Source organism: Notothenia rossii (genome assembly GCF_949606895.1).
Source record: "Notothenia rossii genome assembly, chromosome: 6".
NCBI lineage: Eukaryota > Metazoa > Chordata > Actinopteri > Perciformes > Nototheniidae > Notothenia > Notothenia rossii.
Window position 1 is genome coordinate 28,641,515 of NC_136909.1, and position 22,883 is coordinate 28,664,397.

The 22,883-nt window shown below is 43.2% G+C and overlaps 1 protein-coding gene and 1 long non-coding RNA gene across 3 annotated transcripts in view; one reads left to right on the forward strand and one right to left on the reverse strand.

Annotated features, from left to right (window-relative positions):
* The window catches only part of LOC307043944 (uncharacterized protein), a 31,633-nt gene that overhangs the window by 3,761 nt on the left and 4,989 nt on the right, over nt 1–22,883 (reverse strand). Inside the window, exons 1-6 of one of the 2 annotated variants that reach the window (XM_079688907.1) lie at nt 8,277–8,472; nt 7,512–7,639; nt 5,305–5,488; nt 3,726–3,869; nt 2,452–2,585; nt 781–992 (exon numbers count right to left, since the gene is read on the reverse strand). In XM_079688907.1, the coding sequence (XP_079545033.1) occupies nt 781–992; nt 2,452–2,585; nt 3,726–3,869; nt 5,305–5,488; nt 7,512–7,639; nt 8,277–8,299 (825 nt within the window). In that variant the 5' untranslated portion in view covers nt 8,300–8,472. Of the gene's footprint in view, nt 1–780; nt 993–2,451; nt 2,586–3,725; nt 3,870–5,304; nt 5,489–7,511; nt 7,640–8,276; nt 8,473–22,883 lie in introns of those variants that run through there. The other variant, XM_079688908.1, reaches the window with a different exon arrangement.
* LOC307043945 lies at nt 835–10,397 on the forward strand. Its single transcript, XR_013809470.1, has 3 exons — nt 835–964; nt 10,033–10,147; nt 10,253–10,397. It is a non-coding gene; the product is annotated as an uncharacterized lncRNA (long non-coding RNA).

The window sequence follows — 22,883 nt, forward strand, 5'->3', positions numbered from 1 at the left end:
CAAGACATGCTGACACTTGCTTTGCAAGGGAATTATTGTTAGTAAAAGCATGGCTGCCTGATGGTCCTTGAAATCCCTGAAGGTTGTGAATTGAAATTGGAAAACTCAAAATAAACAAACATGGCATACTAAAGGTCTGGAAGACTAGAAGTGGATCTTTTGATATTTAGTTTTCTATGTTCTTCTATAAAAGCTGCTAGTTATTATGATACAAATGATCAGTATTTTTACAGTTATTAATCCATATCCCTGATTATGCCCTGAGTCCTTTTCTCTGAGGTCTGTAAGGTCCTTGAACAATCCTTGCAAGTGCAATTGCCAGTGCAATCCTCTAAAAGTCAGATATTCAGAATTTGTGGATTATCGTTGGCAACATACTGACTTTGAAGATGGTCAATTGGAAACCCTGAGGATTACCACCAGTGGATGCATGTACTTCAAGCAGGTGCATCTCACTACATGCTTCAAAGAGACAGGCTGGTCTGTTGTGCTGGCTCTCTGAATACTTATCTCATGCGCTTCATAATAAATCGTGACCCCGATATATTTATTATTTGTCTCATGGAACCTTCTGGGCCCTGTATAATGAGAACCGTAACTTCTACTGAAGATTCAGAGGTAATCTCCAAAGGAAAATTGTGTCCATTACTCAGTCTTGTCAGTCACATTACCTCCCTCCATTCTGTCTGTTCTTATCATCTGGATGTAAAAATAAACTGGACCTTAAATCACAGGGGAGGCCTGACACCTGATCCGTTCTCTTAGTGATCCATTACTCACATTGTCCCTCTTGCTCCTCATGCGTTTGACAGGAGTCCACCTCATGTTGTCCAGGTCAAACCTCTCCACTCCGCAGAGCTCCAGGTTGAGCTCGTCTCTGCCTCCGGACACGTAGATGTGTCCCAGGTACACAGTGCAGCCCGCGTTCTCCCTGGGACTCAGCATGTGGGCGCATATCGACCAGGTACCGTCTACAGGGTTGTATCGCTCCACTGGGGGACATTTAGAAGATAGCAGGAGTCATAAGGGGCCATATCACATAATACACGTCTACACTGCATGAGTAACACTAACTTTTCCAGACTAACTTTGAGTTGTTTGTATTTATATAGAAAAATGTCTAGGGTATATTGATCCAATTCTAGGTGTACATAAGGCACTCAAAATGTGTCTGTTGAAAAAAACTAGCTATCGATCATTTTAGTATCTCTTTTTATATAAATGTCTTTTTTAAATTACTTGGAAATAAGGCTATTTTCCAACCAATTTCGCAAGTAAAGACCGTGAGTTTAATGTGATCCGAAAATGGTTGTGGGAATTTCACATACGTGCACTTCTCACAGACTGAAATAGTTGGTGACAAGTGGCAGCAAACATAACCCTGTTTATCTTTGGCAAGGGCAGGGGCTTGGGAATGTTGCTGTGTGTGTGTGTGTGTGTGTGTGTGTGTGTGTGTGTGTGTGTGTGCATGCGTGCGTGCGTGCGTGCGTGCGTGCATGCGTGCGTGTGTGTGGGTGTGTGTGTGTGTGCGTGTGCGTGTGCGTGTGCGCTGTCAAATACAGCTGAGATGTTTTGTTTCCATCAGTACTGGGAACAAGTCAATTCACAAAATGCCTCCAAGTTAAAATAAAACTGTTGGCTGTTGGTAGGTAGCATTCCCACATAAATAAATTCATGATATGGCTTGAAGCTGCTTTCGTTTATTATTTTATTCAAAGTTTTTGTATAATTTGTCATTAACACAAACCCTCAACAAGCTCTGGCAGTCAATTAAAACAAGTGTTTGGAATGCATTTTTAATTGAGTTTTCCAATGGCAAGCACTTCAAACATTAATCAATGTGTGGAGGGAACCATTTTTGAATCAATTTATCCTCTTATTAATTTACCAAAACAAAAACGCCCAACATTAGTTAGTGACAGTTTCTATGTTGTTATGATTTGCTGGACTGCTCTGTTTGAATTGATTTTAGATTGAATTACTTTGGGTGTTGGGCTGACAGTTTGTGAGAGCTGAGGTTTGATGTTTGGGTTACTGAAGTATTGTAACCCTTATTTTAAAGAAGTTTTAAGGCTTGAAATTAAGTGTTTTATAACATGCACAATAAGGATAAGGAAGATATACTGTTATAAGGGTTATTAGGTCACCCACATGCAGATATCCCCTTCAGTGTATATGTCTTGTGTTTTGGTGTTTTACAGTATAGAAGGTCCAGGTAGTGTTTTACGACATCTATGTGTTTTATACTTTTTATGCTCTCCTGTAGATCTTTAAAGGTTGTATGTTACTCTCTAGTGGGACTTACTCACTAGAAGTATGCCATGCTTTCAAGCATTACATTTTAGGAGCATAAATACACAAACAGTGTTTTTGAGCAATTGTTTCCTCAGCCATCACTCTCTAGACAACTGATTTTAAGTTTGGTCTTTTATTTGTAACCACATATCTCACCTGAGTTGAGAGCCATCACCCCATCATTGCCCCCCATCACGTACAGCTGACCCCGCAGCACAGCAGCCACCCCCCCGCTGCGTCTGCCCAGCATCGCTGCCTGCTTGCTCCATGTGTTCATTCTCGGGTCATACCTGGAACAATGAAAGAAAAATCTTTTTAGCAACACCAATTTACCAAAGCAGTCTGACTTTCAGAATCATGCTATTGCATAACTCAAATTAAACCATGTCTTTGTTCCTTTCTCTGAGTCAGCCACTTCAGATTGCTTTCACAGTAATGCGAGATGTCAGACAATTAAAATCATTATAACTTCAATCAAGATATACATAAGAGACAGCCTGTCTTACTGTACTTAGAAAATGTAAATGTGATTTAAAAAAAGATTCCTTAGAAAAACCAAGAGAAGCCGTTTAAATTCTGTTGTTTTGATTGGAAAAATAATGAAAAGTAGTCCCACTGTTCAGGAAATGTTTTGAACTCAGTCTTTGTTATCAGTAAGGCAAGACACTAGAGGCAAAAGCATGATATATTTTAGGCAAAAACATTCACAATTCTAATTAAGGTGTTTGTTTCATTACTAACTGTGTTTATTTGTGTCTTTAGATTCCTCCAAATTTCACCAAAAGTTAGTAAAGTTCGAATTAGTTAATGGCTTAGAAAACTTAGAAAATATTTGAACATCAGTAAGTTATGAACTTGGGTAAGATCGATGTCATGATGACATAGTTAAAAGGATTTTTGATTTTCTTTTTAAGTATCACATTTTATTAAATCTTACATTACATTGATTGAAAGGCTGCCTACTGTACAATGATGTAATTCTCGTACTCTGAGCCAGACAACTCATTTAATCTAATATTCACTGAACTTGCCAGTTTCATTTTAATCTACATTTTATTGTAAAAGCTTTTTTGTACAAAGGGGTTTGTCATTCTATTGTTGATAGCCAGATTTTTGTAACATTACATTTATTAAAAAATGTGTACTACTGGGTGTTGCCAGCATTTTCAGATTCATGGAGTTACACAAAGATGTACACAAAAATTAACCAAATGGGACAATATTTGTTCAGTTTCTTTTTCTGGAAATATAAGCAAAGAAGCACATATTTAGAATAAGTCTCATTTGCATTTAAAACAAATTGTATCAGCTGGGGAAGGTTTATGGTTACGTAAGTTACATCTTCACCATATGTACCTGTAGTGTCTCCCCTTAAGACGATTCACAGGTTATATCAAGAAAAGAGATAGATATTTTGTAGCACTCAGTACCTCTCCACAGTATTAATAGCAGCGATGCCATCGTGTCCTCCAATGGCGTACAGGTATCCGTCCATCTCCACCAGACACACTCCGCTGCGGGGGCTGCTCAAGGGTGCTACATCTGTGCTCCAGCTGTCTGTGTCGGGGTTATACCTGCCATGAGGGGGGTCAAGGAGTGCAGATGCCAAAGTGTGAAATCAGGTTTTGCCAATAACAACTTGAGTGGAGCAAACACAGGCACATGCTTTCATATACATGTGTGTATATCTTGTTTTTGGTGTCTGCAATTGTGTGCTTTTGGAAGACATCGGCACTGAGAGAAATACAAATGTTTTGGGCATCTGTGTAAACATCTGCCAGTGTTTCTTCTCCACTGTACGGGCTATTACAAATGTTTTCCCTCCATTTAAGGCCGTTATATAAAACCCACATCCCACAAAAAAACACTTCAGATTTCAATTGGCATTTTTATTTTTCTTGACGTCAGCAATTCCGTCCAAATATCAGTGCTGTAACCGGCTGTCACCAACCCTCAGCCATTAACAGCTGATCAGTCTGGGACAGGTCGTTGTCAGCTGGGCTGCAGCCAGAGGGGGGGATCATTACGGGGTCAGCTGGCTGCAGCTCAGATAAGGAGTTGCTGTCTGTGGGAAGTGGGCACAGAGCCAGCTCCTATGAGACATCTTATAGAGAGGAGGAGGAGAGGAAGCGGGATAAATGAGCTACTGCAGTGCGTGTGTGTGTGTGTGTGTGTGTGTGTGTGTGTGTGTGTGTGTGTGTGTGTGTGTGTGTGTGTGTGTGTGTGTGTGTGTGTGTGTGTGTGTGTGTGTGTGTGTGTGTGTGTGTGTGTGTGTGTGTGTGTGTGTGTGTGTGTGTGTGTGTGTGTGTGTGTGTGTGTGTGTGTGTGTGTGTGTGATTATTTTTAGACTTTCTAAGCCTATGAGGAATAGATACCCTGGCAACATGAAGATGAGGGAAATCCCAGAGTGAGGGCTTAAGTTCGCCTCTGACAAAAAAAGATGGCTTGTGGTCTGAGGGTCTTAATTTAATTTCTGCCTTAATGCTGACCTCTGCTGTTCAGTGATGTACACAACAACAACCCATACATAAAGAGCTATCTCTGTCATAATGTTGAACCTAAGTGATTTAGTTCCATATGTACTGTATGTGATGATTGAATTGAAAAAAACATGTTTATAAGTATATTTGTGATATTGAAAATAACAGCTTTTATTTTGGTTTTGTTCGATGTTCATTATTTTTGGATGCCATTCCAGCCTTGCCTGATTTAAAAAACGTTTATGTCATGGAGTAAGTGTTTAGGCGTTTTCTTATTTCTAATTGATGCTGATTTTCTGATAAGAAATTCACAGCCTCTTATTACATCAGCACTTTGATATAATGGGTATGAAATCCAATGTGAGGAAGGAAACAAACACAATGGGTTTAAATGCTGAAATGAGGTTCTCAGAGCAAGAAAGGTAAACATGACATAGGAGAGAATATGAAGTTGGACATTTGGAGATACAAAATAAATGAATGCACAACCTGTCACTCAAAGACTTCCAGAGCCTGTACTGTGTCTCACCTCTCCACACTGCTGTAACAGCGGATGTGGTCCTCCCCCCCCACTGTGTAGATCATGCCGTCCAGCGTGCCCACGGCCACTTTGCCACGATTGTTGACCATGCGTGCTGCAGCCCGCCACTCATTGTACTCAGGACAGAACTGCTCTACCAAACAAGATGGGTCCTCCTGGGTCCATCCCCCCACTGCCAACACAACATTTATATTGTATATTTAATGTATATTTAAATACAATTTCTATGTCAAAACATACCGTCTTCTCTATATTAATTGGAACAGAAGGAAATGTGTCTTTCACAGTACTTCCTGTTTTTTCAATGATATTTCACTTATTTAGCAGTTCTCTACAGGCTGTTAAAGCAGTAAACAAATGAAAGTGGACCTGATAGTATTGAGCTTTTTTGTCTGGTTTCCATGGTGATTCTTGGCAGAAAGAGGTGCGATCCAGGAAATTGAAAAATCATTTACAAGACTGCAAATGCACAGATGGGTGACAAATTAAATTTAAAAAAACATTTACCCTCAGTATCCAGCAGCTCCAGAGCTTTTTGGCAGGGACTTATCAACCCTCTTGAACTCTGAAAATCGTTCAAAATGTATTTCCTTTTTTTGTGTTCTGATGTTGGAGGTAGACAGAGTGCTGTTTAACAACATCTCTGATTCTAACTGCTTATTGAAAAGGCCACAGGATTGGAGTCACAGCATGTTTTATTCTCAGTTCCCCCTTTAAGGCATGTTTTATGTTCCTCCACTCCTTCACTGAGGTGTGTTCTTTATTTTCTCCCCTGTCAGAATATTTTTAAGAGGACATTATATGCCAATTTTCAGGTTTCATAAGTTTATTTTTTTGCATGCACAAAAACGTTGCTATAAGTTATGTAAGTACGCTCTAAGTCGATTCGGCCCTTCTCCTTCAATATCATCATCACTTTATTTAAATACTATAGAGGCTAAATGTATTCACACAGTTTATAATCTATCTTTGCAGCTCTCTGTGTCTGGTTTCATCCTGCCTGACTCTCCTTGAGGGGATGAACTGTTGTTCTAAAGACTCTGCTAGAGGTGAAACACATAATAATGGAGAGCATTGATAGTTGTCTAGAGAATTATATGTTGGCTAAATAATAACACAAATGCCTCCACTGCATCTGCCTCTCGGAGCGATTACAGTCAAAGGTGACCACAGTAGTCCCTTGATGGCACTGAGGCCATGCAGAAAGTGTAAGACTCAGCAGGAAACGGTCATTAAATTGGTCTCAGAAGACCACAATGTTTTGAAACATTTAATGAGCATTACAAACTTCTTAAAAAAGGCTCATGTTTACTTAAAAGTAGATCAAAACTGTTCACGCAAAACATTTCATTCAGCCGGCTCAGTTTGAGAGCCACAATCATTGCTAAGATTTGCAATTATATCATTTAATTTCAAAGCATTTTGTGAAGGAATATTCTAAGAATGTATTAGGACTTCCACAGAGTTGGGACGCTTCTAAGGGCTATTTTAAATGAAAAATGTTCAAAATGGATGCAGCAGAGGCCAAAATATAGTTCAATCTTGCTGTTTAGATGTTTCCATTTTGTTTATTTGGGACAAGAAACTTGAGAGAGTTAAGTTAAATAGGACCCAACACTGTTCAATGTCTGAGGCAAACATACAGTAATGCTACATTCACTTTTGTTAACTGAAAGAATACTGCTAATAGGTCAAAGAGATAGCAGCCGCACTGGACAACATTGTGGTATGATCTGTCAATCACGAGCTAGCCATGCCCTTAAACATGCTGCTTCAACATATTCCACTTTTAATGGGACCATAATTTACTCCTTGATCATCAGTCTGTTTTGAAAGCTTGAAAAAAGCAATTGAGAATCAGGGTCATTTTCTTATAGACTTCTACAAATCTGACTTATTTTTTGCCTTTGAGTCAGGTCACCTCCAGAGAGAATGCAGGATCAAGGCACTTATTGCTTTGGCTTCACTCTTCATACGCGGTTGCCGCTTGTTTCCTTTCATCTTACTTTCCCCACAATGCAACCAGATAACATATTTCAGAATACTTATTTCCAAAGAATGGGCTCTTATCTTTTCTGTCTTCCATCCAGAGCGCAGAACTACAACAATATAAGCTGCAGTTTAAAGCAAGAAGTCAGTAGGCCTACGCTTTAAAACTCAACTTTTAAGATGTACAACTCAATGCAGCAACTGACCCACAAACATCATGTCTTTTCTCTTGCTGAGCTGTCTGCGATGGGACAGGGGGGTGCGGCGACTGCGAGGGGACCCTCCTTTTCTGTCCTTGATCATCATATGACCAGTCTCTGGCTCCAGGGTCCCCCTGAAACACACAGATATAAAATATAAATGAATAATAAAGTAGAAATGAACATGTTCAGTGATTTTGAGGTCACAACTTACTCTAAATGGAAGTATTACGCTTATGTTATTCCAATATTTACCAATATACCAATTTTAAATTAGTATTTTTGTTTAAATTGTCATCTTCATTCGAAATGGCAAGTTCTTTGTTGTCATATGCACAGCAATTATATTAAAGCAGTCATCAAATCATGTAGTCATGTAAATATTAGTTCTCAGGCTCCCGAAAACAATTATCATTAAATATATGTGCTATAAAAAATAACCGGATGTAATACGTAAGATTATAGCAATAACATTTACAAATATAAAATAATAAAATAAAATATATTTGTGGAAACAATGAGGAGATGTAACAACTATATAATTTTAAAAGTGATGGTATACATTTTCACTTTATATATACACGTATAAAACCACGGTTTGTATAGCTAATTTAGAAACTATGCTTTAATTAATCGTGTGATGTGTAATCACAATATCAAGTGCTAATACCTTGCTGCTATTACAAAACATCCCTTTAAAAAGTTTAAAGTCAATTTAGCATTTCTTAAAGAACCATCCAAGAGTCTCTGAATCAATTTAAATATTCTTACCCTTGTTCATTGCACACACCCATGATTTATCCCCTCAGCACTTTGCTCAGGCTCTGCAGTAAAGATTTGCCTCAACGGAGCTTTTTGGTGTCAGTCAGGTCTCCTGCTTTATCTCTCCACACACCGCTCTGTTCCCTACAGTCTTTCCTTAAACTACTGCTGTCACAGCCACCCCCTTGGAACGGCATTGTACTTGACCGCAACCCCCCCTTGGCTACAACCCCCACCCGCATGCAACTTCTCCAATGATTAATCGCACCCCCATCCCTTCAGCCTGAAACCAAAGACCTCCTGTCACACCCTGGTTCAGCTTCCTTTTGACAACTGTCATGCTGGAAAATTCCAGACATGTAATTTATTTTAGGTTCAGATGTGAGTCCATTAATATCCATTGTGCTTCTTTGCTGTGCTTGCCTCTCTTATGTAATATGTTAACCTACATATTTCCTTTTTTCCTTTTATCTGCACTCTCCCTTTACAGTAAATGTCCTCACTGTGGGGCGAATAGGATTTCTGTTATCTGATAAGCTTCTCTTCTTAATTGATGTGATTGATACCACAAACAGGAAACCATGCATGTGTGAGCTGTGGTGAAGATTCCATGGATGAAGATACTCGCTTTTGCTTGTTATAGAGATGTTTCCCTCTAGTGTACTGTGACTGCACCATTAGTGGGGACAGAAGCATTAGTCTTCACCATTTTACATTCTCACCACAGGGCTCCAGATATGTGTAACTGTCTGAAAAGGAACCTGTCAGCTCCCTCCTGCAAATCTCTCACCCATTGCATACAGTAGCTCTTCTGCGTGATTACCTACAGCATGCTGCAGGACGCATGTATTTATAACTGTGTCCAGCTAAAACACCTGAGAAGGTATAGTGATTCATCTCATGAAGGTCGAGGAAGATAGGTCGAATGCAAATTGTATGTAGTTGCTGCTGTTTTGTTGTCAGTGCATGGCTATAGGGCTAACTGACTCACTAGCATTATGCAGATAAATCATATAGATATACACACACACACACACACACACACACACACACACACACACACACACACACACACACACACACACACACACACACACACACACACACACACACACACACACACACACACACACACACACACACCAAGTGAAGCAGCTGCTACACCTGTTGACGAGACCTTCAGATGAATTCAGCAGGAGAAGATTCCAAGGTCTTGAGGTTTAAAGACTGACAATAGAACCTCTGAATTATCCATATTGGAGTATATGAGACTTCCCCGAAGGCCCTCCTGAGATGATCAAAGTTCCCTCCTCTGAAATATCCAGAACAGACTCTCCTCAGACAGCTCAGAGAGACCCAAACACTTGGCTGGCAGCTTTAATTTTGCCCTTTTGTGAACTTAACAGCTTGTACTGCCCGTAGAGCAGCTTGAGCCATTCGGCAGTAAAGTCCCACATTTTTAGGAGGTCATGGGTTTATTTAGGTCTGTGAGGATAAAAAAACTGCTGACAGGCCGCTAACTGGACAGTCCCATAAAAAGGTTCCTCATGAAAGTGGGGAAGTCTTCCTGGACATCAAGATGGAAAAATAAAAAAAGGAAAAGTAGTATTAAGTTATTTATCTTCAAAACCGGCTACAGAGAGAAAACATGATGTTGTTAGGTGGACACCTGGTCCTTTACTAAAGTCACATTTTTATTTTGCCTTGTTCATTAAATAGAGTTTTTTTTAATTCGTTTTATTTTTTATATTTGTATTTCATCTAGAAGTGCAGATCCCCTGTCCTCCACCAGGGGGTGCTGCAGCACCCTCAGCACCCCTACTTCCCACGGCCCTGTATCAGAGGCTAACTGAACTTTGTATTATGTGTAACAGCAACAGGTAACTGATGGACATTATACAGAGGAACAGGTGTTGAGAAATGGTTTATTCTCCAAATTGTATCTATGCCGTAGTATTGAGGAGACGAAGTTATATCTCTCACAGGCTCCGCCCTCTACTGGACTCTATGGGTACTACCTTATCATGCAAGCATTCACCTACTGGCGGGGGAAGGAAGCGTCTCGACGGGGGGCTAAGGTCTCTCCACCCGGACGCCAGGGCGAATCCCGCCTCCTCCCTATATAATGCACAGATCCCTATGTTGTCTAATTAATAAACCTGAGGTTGATCTGTATCCAAGTCTGAGTGTCATTTGATATCACAATTCTACACTCACACACAATGTTCACCTTACAAATTCCCCATTCGCTGCCCCGATTTTAGCTCCTGTAAGGGAGGTAGGTAGTGGGCATGCGCAGATGAGAGTGATAACCCGCAGGAAGTGCTATCAGAGCGCTATGCGGGTACAGAAGTGGCCGGCGTATTCGGTACGTCTACACTACAGGCACTACAGGCAAAAGTTGAACAATGTTCAACTTTTGAGGCTCGATGCTTGGCATCAGCCAATGAAATCCCGTTTATGCAAATCCCGCCAGTGCAAGCACAGCCAATCAAACCGCGTGCAAGCTGGGAGAGCCAGACCGCAGTTCATTTCCTCATATTCCAAACGAGATATTACGGTAGCAAATCACCCGGTTCTTTACGACCGGAACTATTTACCGGGATACAAACCGGAGGAACCAGGCATGGAGGGAGGTGGCAGAGACAGTGGGTGAAACTGATAGTTTTTTCGCCTGTTTGGAGAGTTTATATCCAGTTTACTTCGTTTTAACATTGCTATTGCTTTGTATGTCGGGGGCGGGAGATTCATGTGATTGGTTGCTCGCAAAAAATCGCCAAGCTTCAGACACGCCCAGCTCCAAGATTTTTTCATGCCTGTAGTGTAGACGGGCCGTTGTGTCTATTACATATCATGATGTCCCACACCAGCATTGTCTGGAAGACAACGCCTAAAGACTCTGATTAATGCGCTTTACCGTAGTGGTAAAGGGGACATTATAGTGGAGCGCACGCTCACACGCACGGCGGTGCGTTCAGGGACCTCAGTAAAAAATCGGCCCTTTTTGTGTCGACCCTCTATGGGCAGAACTTCCCTTCACGGGAAGTTTTGCGGCGGAACGGGTCACCAGAGAGTATCACAGCTTCATAGCTGGGGCCCCACAGCTGAGAGCTTGTCCCCTAACACAAGGTTGTGGGGAATGGAAACTTAGCTGTGTGTTAACAAAGTGGATGGACAGGACACTGAAACGGGGTTATTCACTCCAGTTTTGCAGCATCCCACCTCCATTCAAAGGCATGCAAGAGGTAAATCTGTCATCCCAGGAGGAGATGGGTTTCCTCTCAGCAGAGATTCAGGCTCTGGTGCAAAAACAGCAGTAGGGCCTGGCTCATTTCGTGGCATCTGCGGGCAGTGGCAAGTACTTCCGGCATCTGCCACAGAGGCCGCTAATCCGTGGTATCTGTGGCAAGTATACCACAGATGTGGTATCTGTGGCAAGTATATGCCACAACCATGCCACAACTTGCCGTGGCAAGTATATGCCACAACTTGCCATGGCAAGTAAATGCCACAAGTTAAGAGAAGGTTTATGGTAGCTGCCACTCGCCTTCCGTGGCAAATGCTGATATTTAAACCCGTATTTATCGCGTAAAATTTCGCTGTTTTGGCATGACTTTATCGGACTGATCTGTACACAAGACTGATGATCTGTTACTGATGGTCCGATCTCTATTTTTCAAAAAGATTAAACATTATATGTTCTATAGATTTTACTTGGAGAACGTGGTTTGTTAAAATAAATAAACGTGCTATTTTTATGATAATACTCAAGATATATTATTAGTAAGTTGACATAAAGATCTAACATTGTTGACCAGAGGTGGGAAATAGGCTAACTTGTATACTCAAGTAGCCTACTGTACTTGTGATTTAGAAATAGCCTACTTGTGCTATAAGGATAAGGACAACCAAGCGCAAAGCCTACAAGCACTGAAAAGCTGGCAAGGGGAGACGGATGAGCATGACTCAGCGTTCTGTCAAGAACTCGAACAATATAAATTGTTCGCCAGTTTCAAAACGCAATAAAAGGGTGGATAAAAAAGCATGCATTGTGTCTCGATTTTTAATATACTGTCATGATTGTCTTAACGGAATAACATGGTTTGTTTAGATTCACTGATATCAATATCTAATAAGAATAATCTGAAGCATTTAAATAAAAATGTTCAACCAGAATTAAAATATTAAACAACAAAACAGATACAATGACATTAATCTGTTTATTAACAACGAAAATAATACAAATTAAGTACATATGCCTGGATTTAAAATAACACATTTATACATGTGTACAATCAAATATAACTGTCCTTTGCCTCATTTATAAAATATAAATCTTAGCATCTCACTAGCAGTGGCAAATGCAATCAGTTACAGCTGCCCTAAGTCTGTAGCCAAGTCTAATAACACCATTGTACACGTTGCTGTGTCAATACAGATATTTATTTTTTAATTATTTGTCTTTACTAGTAACAATACACCTGGTTATCGTAGCAAGCAGTGGAAACTCCCCTCAAGAAGCGACAATTGCCAAGGGCTTGCGTTGCAACGCTCACTTGCCAGTATTTCTTTTTTTATTACAATATAGCCCTATGTTTAGCCTACTATCATAGATATAGCACGTTTGTTTATTTTAGCAAACCAAGTAGGCTATTCCAAGTAAAATTGAATATAAATGATAATTTATTATCTTTTTGAAAAATAGAGATCGCACATCAGTCCTGTGATAGTCCAGCGACATTTTACACGATAAATACGAGTTTAAATATCAGCATTTGCCACGGAAGGCGAGTGGCAGCTACCGTAAAACTTCTCTTAACTCTGGCATCTTGTGGCAACTCCCATTCAGCATGCGCAAATCCCACGGCAAGTTGTGGCATATACTTGCCACGGCAAGTTGTGACATATGCTTGCCACGGCAAGTTGTGGCATCTGTGGCATTTACTTGCCACGGCAAGTTATGGCATATACTTGCCACTGCAAGTTCTGGCATCTGTGGCATATACTTGCCACAGATGCCACAGAGTAGTGGCCTCTGTGGGAGATGCCACAAATACCAAGGCACATGCCACGGCGAGTAGTGGCAACACTCATTGTGTTCTAGTATGATAAATAAAATAATATTGTACCTTGAAAACCAATGCATTTGTTCATTTGACACGTTGGTAGTTTTAGGTAGGCTATACAGCGACCCCTGGCGGTTCTAGTGTGAAGTAAAAGTAGAAGTAGCCAACCTAAATGTTGGAATACTCTGTTACAAGTAAAAGTCATGCATTAAAATGTTACTCAAGTAAAAGCGCAAAATGATTAGCATAATAATATACTTAAAGCGCATATTACATGTTTTCATTATAATGATTGATCATGAAAGTGTTCTCAAAGCTGGTAAAGGTGCAGCTAGTTTTAATGACTTTGTATACTGTAGTAGGGTATCTTGTGAATTTACTCCAGGAGAAACTATAAAGTCTGATTTAAGACTTGATTATATGTATCATCATTAATCAGAATCTGTAGTAAGTAACTAAAGGTAGCGTATTAAATAAATGTAGGGGAGTAGGCTACAATTACACAATTTACCTCTGAGTTGTAGTGGGGTAAGTAACCTACTACGTAATATACCATTTACATACTCAACTAAAGTACAAGTAGGCTATTTCTAAATCACAAGTACAGTGCTTGAGTATACAAGTTGGCCTATTTCCCACCTCTGGTCAACAATGTTAGATCTTTATGTCAACTTACTAATAATATATCTTGAGTATTATCATAAAAATAGCACGTTTATTTATTTTAACAAACCACGTTCTCCAAGTAAAATCTATAGAACATATAATGTTTAATCTTTTTGAAAAATATGATCGGACCATCAGTAACAGATCATCAGTCTTGTGTACAGATCAGTCCGATAAAGTCATGCCAAAACAGCGACATTTTACGCGATAAATACGGGTTTAAATATCAGCATTTGCCACGGAAGGCGAGTGGCAGCTACCGTAAACCTTCTCTTAACTCTTAACTTGTGGCATTTACTTGCCACGGCAAGTTGTGGCATATACTTGCCACGGCAAGTTGTGGCATATATAAGTTGTGGCATATACTTGCCACGGCAAGTTGTGGCATGGTTGTGGCATATACTTGCCACGACAAGTTGTGGCATCTGTGGCATATACTTGCCACAGATACCACATCTGTGGCATATACTTGCCACAGATACCACGGAGTAGCGGCCTCCGTGGCAGATGCCGGAAGTACTTGCCACTGCCCGCAGATGCCACGAAATGCGCTTGCTGTCTCTCAAAAACAGGCGGTGTCTGTTTTGCACCCTCAGCACCAGTGTTGGGATTAACGCGTTACAAAGTAACGCCGTTATTTTTGGCAGTAACTAGTAATCTAACGCGTTATTTTTTAAACTCATTTACCGTTACTACATGGCGCGTTTACTTTTTTTTATATAGTCTTGGCTCCCAGACGTTGGTGAGCGGCGCCAACAGTGAGGCGAACAGAGATGAGAACTGTACTTAAGTACAGTACTTGAGTAAATGTACTTAGATACTTCCTGTGTCACATGCGGAGACGCGCTGTGGGCGTGTTTGTGTGTTTATTAACAAGACTATCATGGCGGCTGCGGAGCTCAAGTCGAGTTTCTCCACCTAGAGATATTCTCACTATTTCACTTTTGTCGAGCACAAAGAAAATAACGTTTTAGTTCAATGTAAGTTGTGTCTTGGCAGGTCAAAGATCCTATCTACTGCCCAAAACAGCAATTCAAATATGTTGAAACATCTGCAGAAACAACATGCTAGGACAAAGCTAGTAGCCTAGCTAAGACCACAGACCCAGAGCCATCTGACGCCAGTCCGCCTCCACCTAAGCAACAGCGGCTGGATTTTAACCGAGGGACTGCTAGCCAGGGAAAAGTTGATAAAGCCATTGCACGGTATGTTGTAGAACACATGCAAGCTATTTCTACTATTTGTATTGCTATTTCTTGATCAACAGATTGTATTATTCTCCAATGCAATAACAGTACTGAAATGAAGGCTCTAAGGGCATTAATGGGAGGCCTTTTTTTAAGGTTACTTTTGGGTGTAAGTAATCAGTAAAGTAACTGAGTTACTTTTGAAATGAAGTAACTAGTAATGGTAACTAGTTACTGGTTTTCAGTAACTAGCACAACACTGCTCAGCAAAGAGAAAAGGGTCTTTATTCCATGTAAGCTACTTCCTGGCTCTCAAGAAGACAGGGGAATTCAGATATATTCTAGATCTCCGCAGTCCGCAGCCTGAATCGCCACATTGCCTGCAGAAAATTCTGCATGTTAACTATAAAACAGTTAATGGGGCTAATGCAACCGGGCGATTGGTTCACCACCATTGACCTGAAAGACACATACTTTCATGTGGAAATTGCTCCGGAGCACAGAAATTATCTGCGTTTTGCCTTCCAGGGGATAGCCTAAGAGTACAACAGATTACCGTTTGGTTACTCCCTATCCCCACGCACGTTCAGCAAATGTGCAGCCACTGTGCTCCAACGGCTGCGCATCCACGGCATGAGAGTTTTCTTTGACCTAGATGACCTCATAGTCATGGCCAGGTCCAGGGAACAGGCAATGCTTTGCACAGCTCAATTTATCCTACACCTAACCAAGTTGGACTTTGCGATCAATTGGAAAAAGAGCACCCCCGTACCTCACCAACAGGCGTTGTATTTGGGAGTGGTGCTTCATGCCACCCTGTCAGAGAACAGACGTGCGTCCCTGCTTCGGGCGGTTCGCAGGCTGCGACAGGGGGCGACAGTGACAGCTTTAACTGTCATGCAGACTCTGGGTCTCATGGCGGCTGCTCACATGGTGGTCCCGGGTTGCTATATGCGCCACCTGCAGAGCTGGTTCTCCAGCCTGCGTTTGGATCCCAAGAGGCACAAACGACGTCTGGTGACCATCCCCCCCTCAGTGGAGGGCAACCGCCGGTTCTGGGGGTCCCCGGATCACCTCCGGAGGGGGTCTCCACTGGGACGGGTAACCTCCTACATCACAGAGTTCACGGACGCGTCCAGAACAGGATGGGGAGGGACCTGCCTGAAGAGGGCTAGGTGGGCGCTGGTCTCTAACAGAAACACGGCACAGCAACCTCCTAGAGCTACGGGTAGTAGTGTTGGTTCTCCAGCATTTTATGCCCCTAATTCAGGGGGGAAATGTAATGGTCAGGAGCGACAACAGCACCACAGTGGCATACATCAACAGGTAGGGCGGAGTCCGCTCCGCCGCCTTGTTGACCACAGCGGAGAAACTGTGGTTATGGACTTCAGAGGTGGTGTTATCTCTGAGAGCCCTACACATCCCGGGACTGGAGAACAGGGGCGCCGACCTCATTTCGAGGGGCGGCCCCCTGCCAGGGGAGTGGGTGCTTCACCCGGAGGTGGTGAAGCAGGTCTGGGCCTAGTTCAGGAGAGCAGAGGTGTTCGCCAGTCGGCGCAACAGCCACTGTGCCCTGTGGTTCTCCATGGCCCTGAGCGACGACCCGCCTATAGGGATGGACGCGTTTGCACACGAGCCATGGCCAAGAAAGCTGCTATACGCCTTTCCACTGCTGCGTCTCATTCTCCCTCTCCTGGGGAGAGTGAGGCGAGAATGTCTTTCAGTCATCCTAGTAGCACCGGATCGCATCGGGGCACCGTGGTACTCAGAGATGACACAGACGAGGGTGGGCCAGCCCTGGGCGGTTCACCAGTTCTGGGGGGCGATGTCTCAAGAGGCAGGTGCAATCGGGGCGTAACCCACTATGGGCCGTCCTCTCCAGGCCTGGCTCCTGAGAGGGACAGGTTGAGACAGGGTGGATTGTTTGACAGCGTTATTCAGTCTATCCAGGCAGCTAGAGCGGGATCCACCACAGCCTGTTAGCCAGAGTGGCTAGGATTCCAGCGATGGTGTGAGGAGCGGAGAATAGAGCCCCTATCTTGTGAGTTGGGCTCTATTTTATCCTACTTACAGTTATTGGTGGACAGAGGACTTGCTCATTCTACAGTGAAAGTGTATGCAGCAGCCATCTCGTCCTGCCATGAGGGATTTGACGGCAGGTCAGCCTTTTCTCAGGGGGTAAGGAGGCTGCGCCCAGTAGTGCACGCCTCCGCCCCGCAGTGGGACCTGCCGTTGGTGCTCTGGTCACAGAACCATTTGAGCCTCTGGAGCTCTCCTCCCTGAAAGCACTGTCCTGGAAGACAGCATTGCTACTTGCCTTAACGTCAGCCAAGAGAGTGTCCGAGTTAACCGCTCTGTCGGTGCAACCGAGTTGCTTGTTGATTCGGGGTGACCGGAGCGGGGCGACACTCAGACCGAACCCTTCCTTTGTGTCCAGGAGCCTAAGGAGTGCGTTCAGGTCGAGGGCTATTCAGTTAGGGGGTTTTAGTCTTCCACCCCATAGTGGGGCCAAGGAAGCTAAATTGCACCTCCTCTGCCCGGTGAGTGCGCTAGCATGTTATGTGGAGCGCACGGCTGCCCTTAGACGCACTGAACAGCTGTTTGTGTGCTTCGGGGACGGGGTGACCGGGAAAGCTCTATCCAAGAAACGCCTGGCAGGCTGGCTCTGCGAATGCATTGCACATGTCTACGGACAGGCGGGGAGAGCCTGCCCCGCGGGGGTCCGTGCACACTCCACACGGGCTGTGGCTGTGTCAACAGCCTTATTCAACGGTGTGAGTGCGGAGGATATATGCACGGCGGCGTCTTGGTAAATGCCAGGCCCCTTCATAAAGTTTTATCTCTTGGACATGTCTGGCTCTTTCTCCTCGTCTGTGCTTGCTGGGGCAACACAGGACTGGTGAGGAGGTGGGGGCTGTGGGACAGTGGGCACCTGACCCCCTCCCCGGGCGTAAATGCGCTTACGTTTTTTCCGGGTCACGGGGGACGTAGTTCGCACTGGGCCCTTACGGAGCTGGAGGGCTCTCCTCGCCTGCCTGGGGGCAGGGGGGGAGTGCCCTCCACACTATAGTCCGCTCACACTCTGCATGGGGTCAGTGTCTGAGTGTGGGGGACATGGGGGCACTTGCGCTCTCCCCGTGCTCCTTAGGGACTCGGGAGAGGTGGTGCATAGTGAACCCATACAGGGCTGGGGACTTTCTCCGTCTGCCTATAGGCGGACGGGGGGGGAGCCCTCAGCACTGTTTCCGGGCACACTTTTCGGAGGTAAGCGCATCAGAGTGTGCTCTGTCAGCAGCAGCCCGGACTTCTCCACGGTTACAACCGAGGGAGAGGTGAGTGAGGCGCAGCGGCCGCTAAAGCCGGTCAGGGACAGTGAGGTGGAACGGTGTGTCGGACGACAGTGCGTGTATACATCAGGGCTGTGAGAGATATAACGAGGGGTTACGTATGGTAACCCTTGTTATATAAGCACAGGCAGAGCCCTCTACTCGGAGCACTGTCTGTCCTATACCGCTCGCTGAGAGAGGTGTAGGATGACGGTCAGGAGGCCTCCTTTTATACGGTGAGATGGGCGCGCATTCAGGTAGGCCCGCCCCGGGGCCGGCTACGTCTATAGAAGTCTCAGTAGTTGAATGCTTACATGATAAGGTAGTACTAGGGCCGCTCCCGACCAAAGATTTTCCTGGTCGACCACTGGTCGTCAGGTAAGGCCACTGGTCGACCACTGATCGACCAGTGGCGCGAATGAAAGCGCACGCAGAGACAAACCGCCTTTTTTGCGCAACCGGCAAGTAATTAAATTATGATTCTGAATTTGTTGGAAAAATCAACAAGGAGACTGTCTTAACATTTTGTATTTCAACACAACACACCATATAAAAACATCACACAACTTATGAACTTTTAAAACCAACACAATAACTTTATAAAACAAACAAAAACAGTCTTCTGTTAAAAAACTAAATTTAAACTATATTTTTCGTTTCTTTTAAACATGTAAAATAAATATAAATTATATAAACAAACGAATAAATAAATATAGGCTCAAGCCAACTTAAATATTTAAATATTAGTGCAAAAGTAAACAGGCCTACGGAGAAGTATTCTCAACATGAAAATAAAACTTTCAGTTTTTTCCTGAGGTCGGAGTGCAAACAAAACTTGTAAATATACCGCAAAACTTAACTTAAACACTTCAGTTGAACGAACGAAGAACGAAAACTATAAACTACAAAACTATGGTGTTATATTAGGCTAGGCCACTACCTGACTTTCAGGGTTTCCCTCCGATCTTAGTCTTCTCATATTATGAGACAAGAACACGAGTTTGTCTGTGTTGTCCGGGAGAAGTGAGCTCCGTGTCTTGCTCACAATGAAGCCGGCTTTGGAAAATATGCGCTCCGATGGCGTGGATGTGGAAGGGATGGAGTGGATGCGCTTAGCTGCTCTGGCAAGCTTGGGATAGCGTTCCTCATTCATTTTCCACCAAATCAGTGGTCCCTTGTCAACCTTGTTTCGGTCCTCCAAGTATGTCTTCATTTCATTTTTCTCTTCTTCCGTCTGTTGATCTCCATCAAAGGCCATCAGCATTGATATGTCTTGCTGCTTTTCCCTTTGCCTCTTTGGTGTGGGCTCACTTTCCTCTGCGCCGCTGCTGTCCTCTCTCTGAGCAGTAGCTTCTTCTGCTTGGAGATAAACTCTCAGCCAGATCCGACACCGTTGTGTATGCATCGTCCCGTTTCTCTGCACCGAGGAATGACAAGCTCTTGAACCGTGGGTCAAGGACTGCAGCTTGAATATATATGCTGCCCTCCAGACTCCCTGTGAGCTCCCACCTTTTGTCGATTTCCTCTGTGATTTTTTTCTTAACTGCCTTCACGGTCGTGCTGTCATCATCACGACTCAACAAGTGGCGCCTCTTCATGTAGCAGACAGAGATGCGTTTATATCTTGTGAGAGCAGCTCGGTGAGGGTGATCATTGGCCTCAGCACGGAGACAATGTCCTCCGCTGTCCTCCATTGGGCAGTTGTGAGATCCAGATCTCGGTCAGACCGGTGGGTGGTCCCGGGTTCTGAAAGCACAGCTGTAACCGGACATCTCTGTTCCAGAAGACGCTCCAGCATCGAATAAGTGGAGTTCCATCGTGTGGACACATCTTGTATCAGTTTGTGTTCAGCCACATTCTGTTGCTTCTGTTTCAAAGTGAGAGCTGCTGTTGCCTTGGCACTTTTTTTTAAGTGTCCCACAAGGCGTCTGGCAGCAGCAATCACTAGGCAGATGGGATCTAATTTAACAGCCACGTTTATGCACAACTGCAAGGTGTGCCCCGCACAACGAATTCCCTGGACATTACCCCAGGACGGGTTTTGAGATAGCTGTTTAGCGCACAACACCATATTAGCGGCATTGTCGTGTACCACAGCGACCCTCTTTTCTGGGGGAATCCCAAACTCCTCCATCACTTCGCTGAGTCGCTCTGCTATGTTGGCAGCTGTGTGGCTCACCTCCAGCACTTTAGTCTCCAACACGAATGAATGTAATTGCCATTTTTGGGAAATAAAGTGTGCCGTCACAGTCATGTAACCATCCATTTGGTTGGAGGTCCATGTGTCAGTAGTGAAGCTGACTGCTGTGCAGGCTTTAAGTTTCTCCAAAAGTACCTGTTTGGTCGTGTTATATTTGTTTTTAATGTCGTGCATTACGGTGTCACGTTTGGGTACAGTGTAACCCGGTTCGATGAATTTCATCATCTGTTTGAACCCTTCCCCCTCGACAATGTTTACAGGTCTCATGTCCAGTGCCACAAAATCTGCAATTTTGATGAAGTTGAGGTAGATGCGGTGGCCCTATCAACGTATAGTGGATGAGCCTATTGAGAGAAATGCACATTAATTTAAGTTTACACTAAGCCTAATAGCCCATAATATGACAATACATTTTATCTAACAGGCTTTTAATTAAGGCTAGAGCCGCAGAGCGTCCATCTGTTAATGGCTTGAATGGTACTTACATGTTTCAGGTGATAAGTCATGTTTGTAGTTGATGAATGATAGGAGAATATTTGCTTGCAAAGTTTGCATATCACCTTCTTCGGGTTGTCTGTTACTTTTTCGAAATGCTCCCAAGCTCTTGATTTTACGCCTGACATGGTTAAAACTATCAGCTTATCTGATGTGAAAACAAGTGACTGACTGTCACCTCCTATTTCCGTGTTTTTTTTCCCGTTTTTTTTCTCAATTCTTTTTTTTTTTCGGCGACCAACGACCAATTAAATCTTGACCGACCAAAGACTCTTTGGCCGACTAACCTTTGGTCGACTAATCGGGGGGCAGCCCTAGGTAGTACCCATAGAGTCCAGAAGAGGGCTCCGCCTGTGCTTATGTAACAAGGGTTACCTTACGTAACCCCTCGTTTCAGGGTACATGTGGTATGCAATTTTAGATTTTTATAAAAAGCCTTGAAGAAAAGAGACCGATGACTCACTCATTCCAGCTATTTCTTGACCAACAGCTGGGTCTAAAAACGAATGCACACGACATTTGAAGAGTCCCTTACTCACACTCATAAATCTACACAAAAGTCAGGTGACACATGGTGACGAGACTCTGCTGTCATTGAACTTTAGTGCCATGGGCGTAATGGAAAACAAACACATGAATGAGTGAGTGTTCTTTTAAATCAGCCTTGGACAGCTTGCAAGTATAAATCCTCCATTTGTCCTGCCATTTGACTACCATATTCTGTTTGTATCAATCAAACTCATTGTACACATTGAAGGTGACCCTCCATCATTTGAGTCAGACATGAGTGACGTAGTCCACAAATTGGTGGTGGTGCGTGAGGGAAGACCTCCGGCAGCTGACTCTGTTTGGACCTCACACATGCCAGAGAGCGTGTCTGCTGGCTGACGACAGACTCGTCCTCCTGCAGCTGTCTCCGGGAGACTTCCATGTCAATCAGCAGTCATAACAATGAAGCGTGGCAGTGAACCTCAACCTTAACACGTCACCCACCTCACAGTGAGAGAAAATCATCTTTGAAATATGTCTGAATGCTGGTTGGGTATTTTTGTTGCTGGATAAGTAATATGTTTCATAATAATAGAAAAAGCAGAGAAGGGATAAATACATTAATATTGAAGGAAATTGAGTTGAAATGGCAAGTCAGAAATTAATGTATATGTTTCAACTTCGGTTTAACTCTACTGAAGTATTTTTATGTTCAAGTTGTTTTTCAAAGGATTTTTTAAATAGGTAATGATACATTTTAATGATTTGATCCCCTATAAAATGCATAACACACTTATGCAGACCAATACTCTATTGATTCTGATAGTCATGTTGCTTTGCTATCTGATTTATTATATTGTGTACATTTTTGATGTCTTATGAATTAAACCATTAAAGATTACAAACATATAACTTTAATAATTCCAGAGGATAGTTAGTTGGCCAGTTAATGTGATATCATCATCCACCTTATTATCTTTTAAAGGATTATAAATCACATCATGGGTCCAGTCAGTGAGGTCTTGTTAGTGATGTACATGATGTGCTTTAGAGTCCCTTCACTAAAACCCTCACACCTTGTACAGGACATGTTTAAAAGTGGGGTAAGTGCTGACATAGATACAGACTGCATTACTAAAAGTGCTTAACATATCTTCTTTGATGCATCCTCACATTTAAAGTGGTTG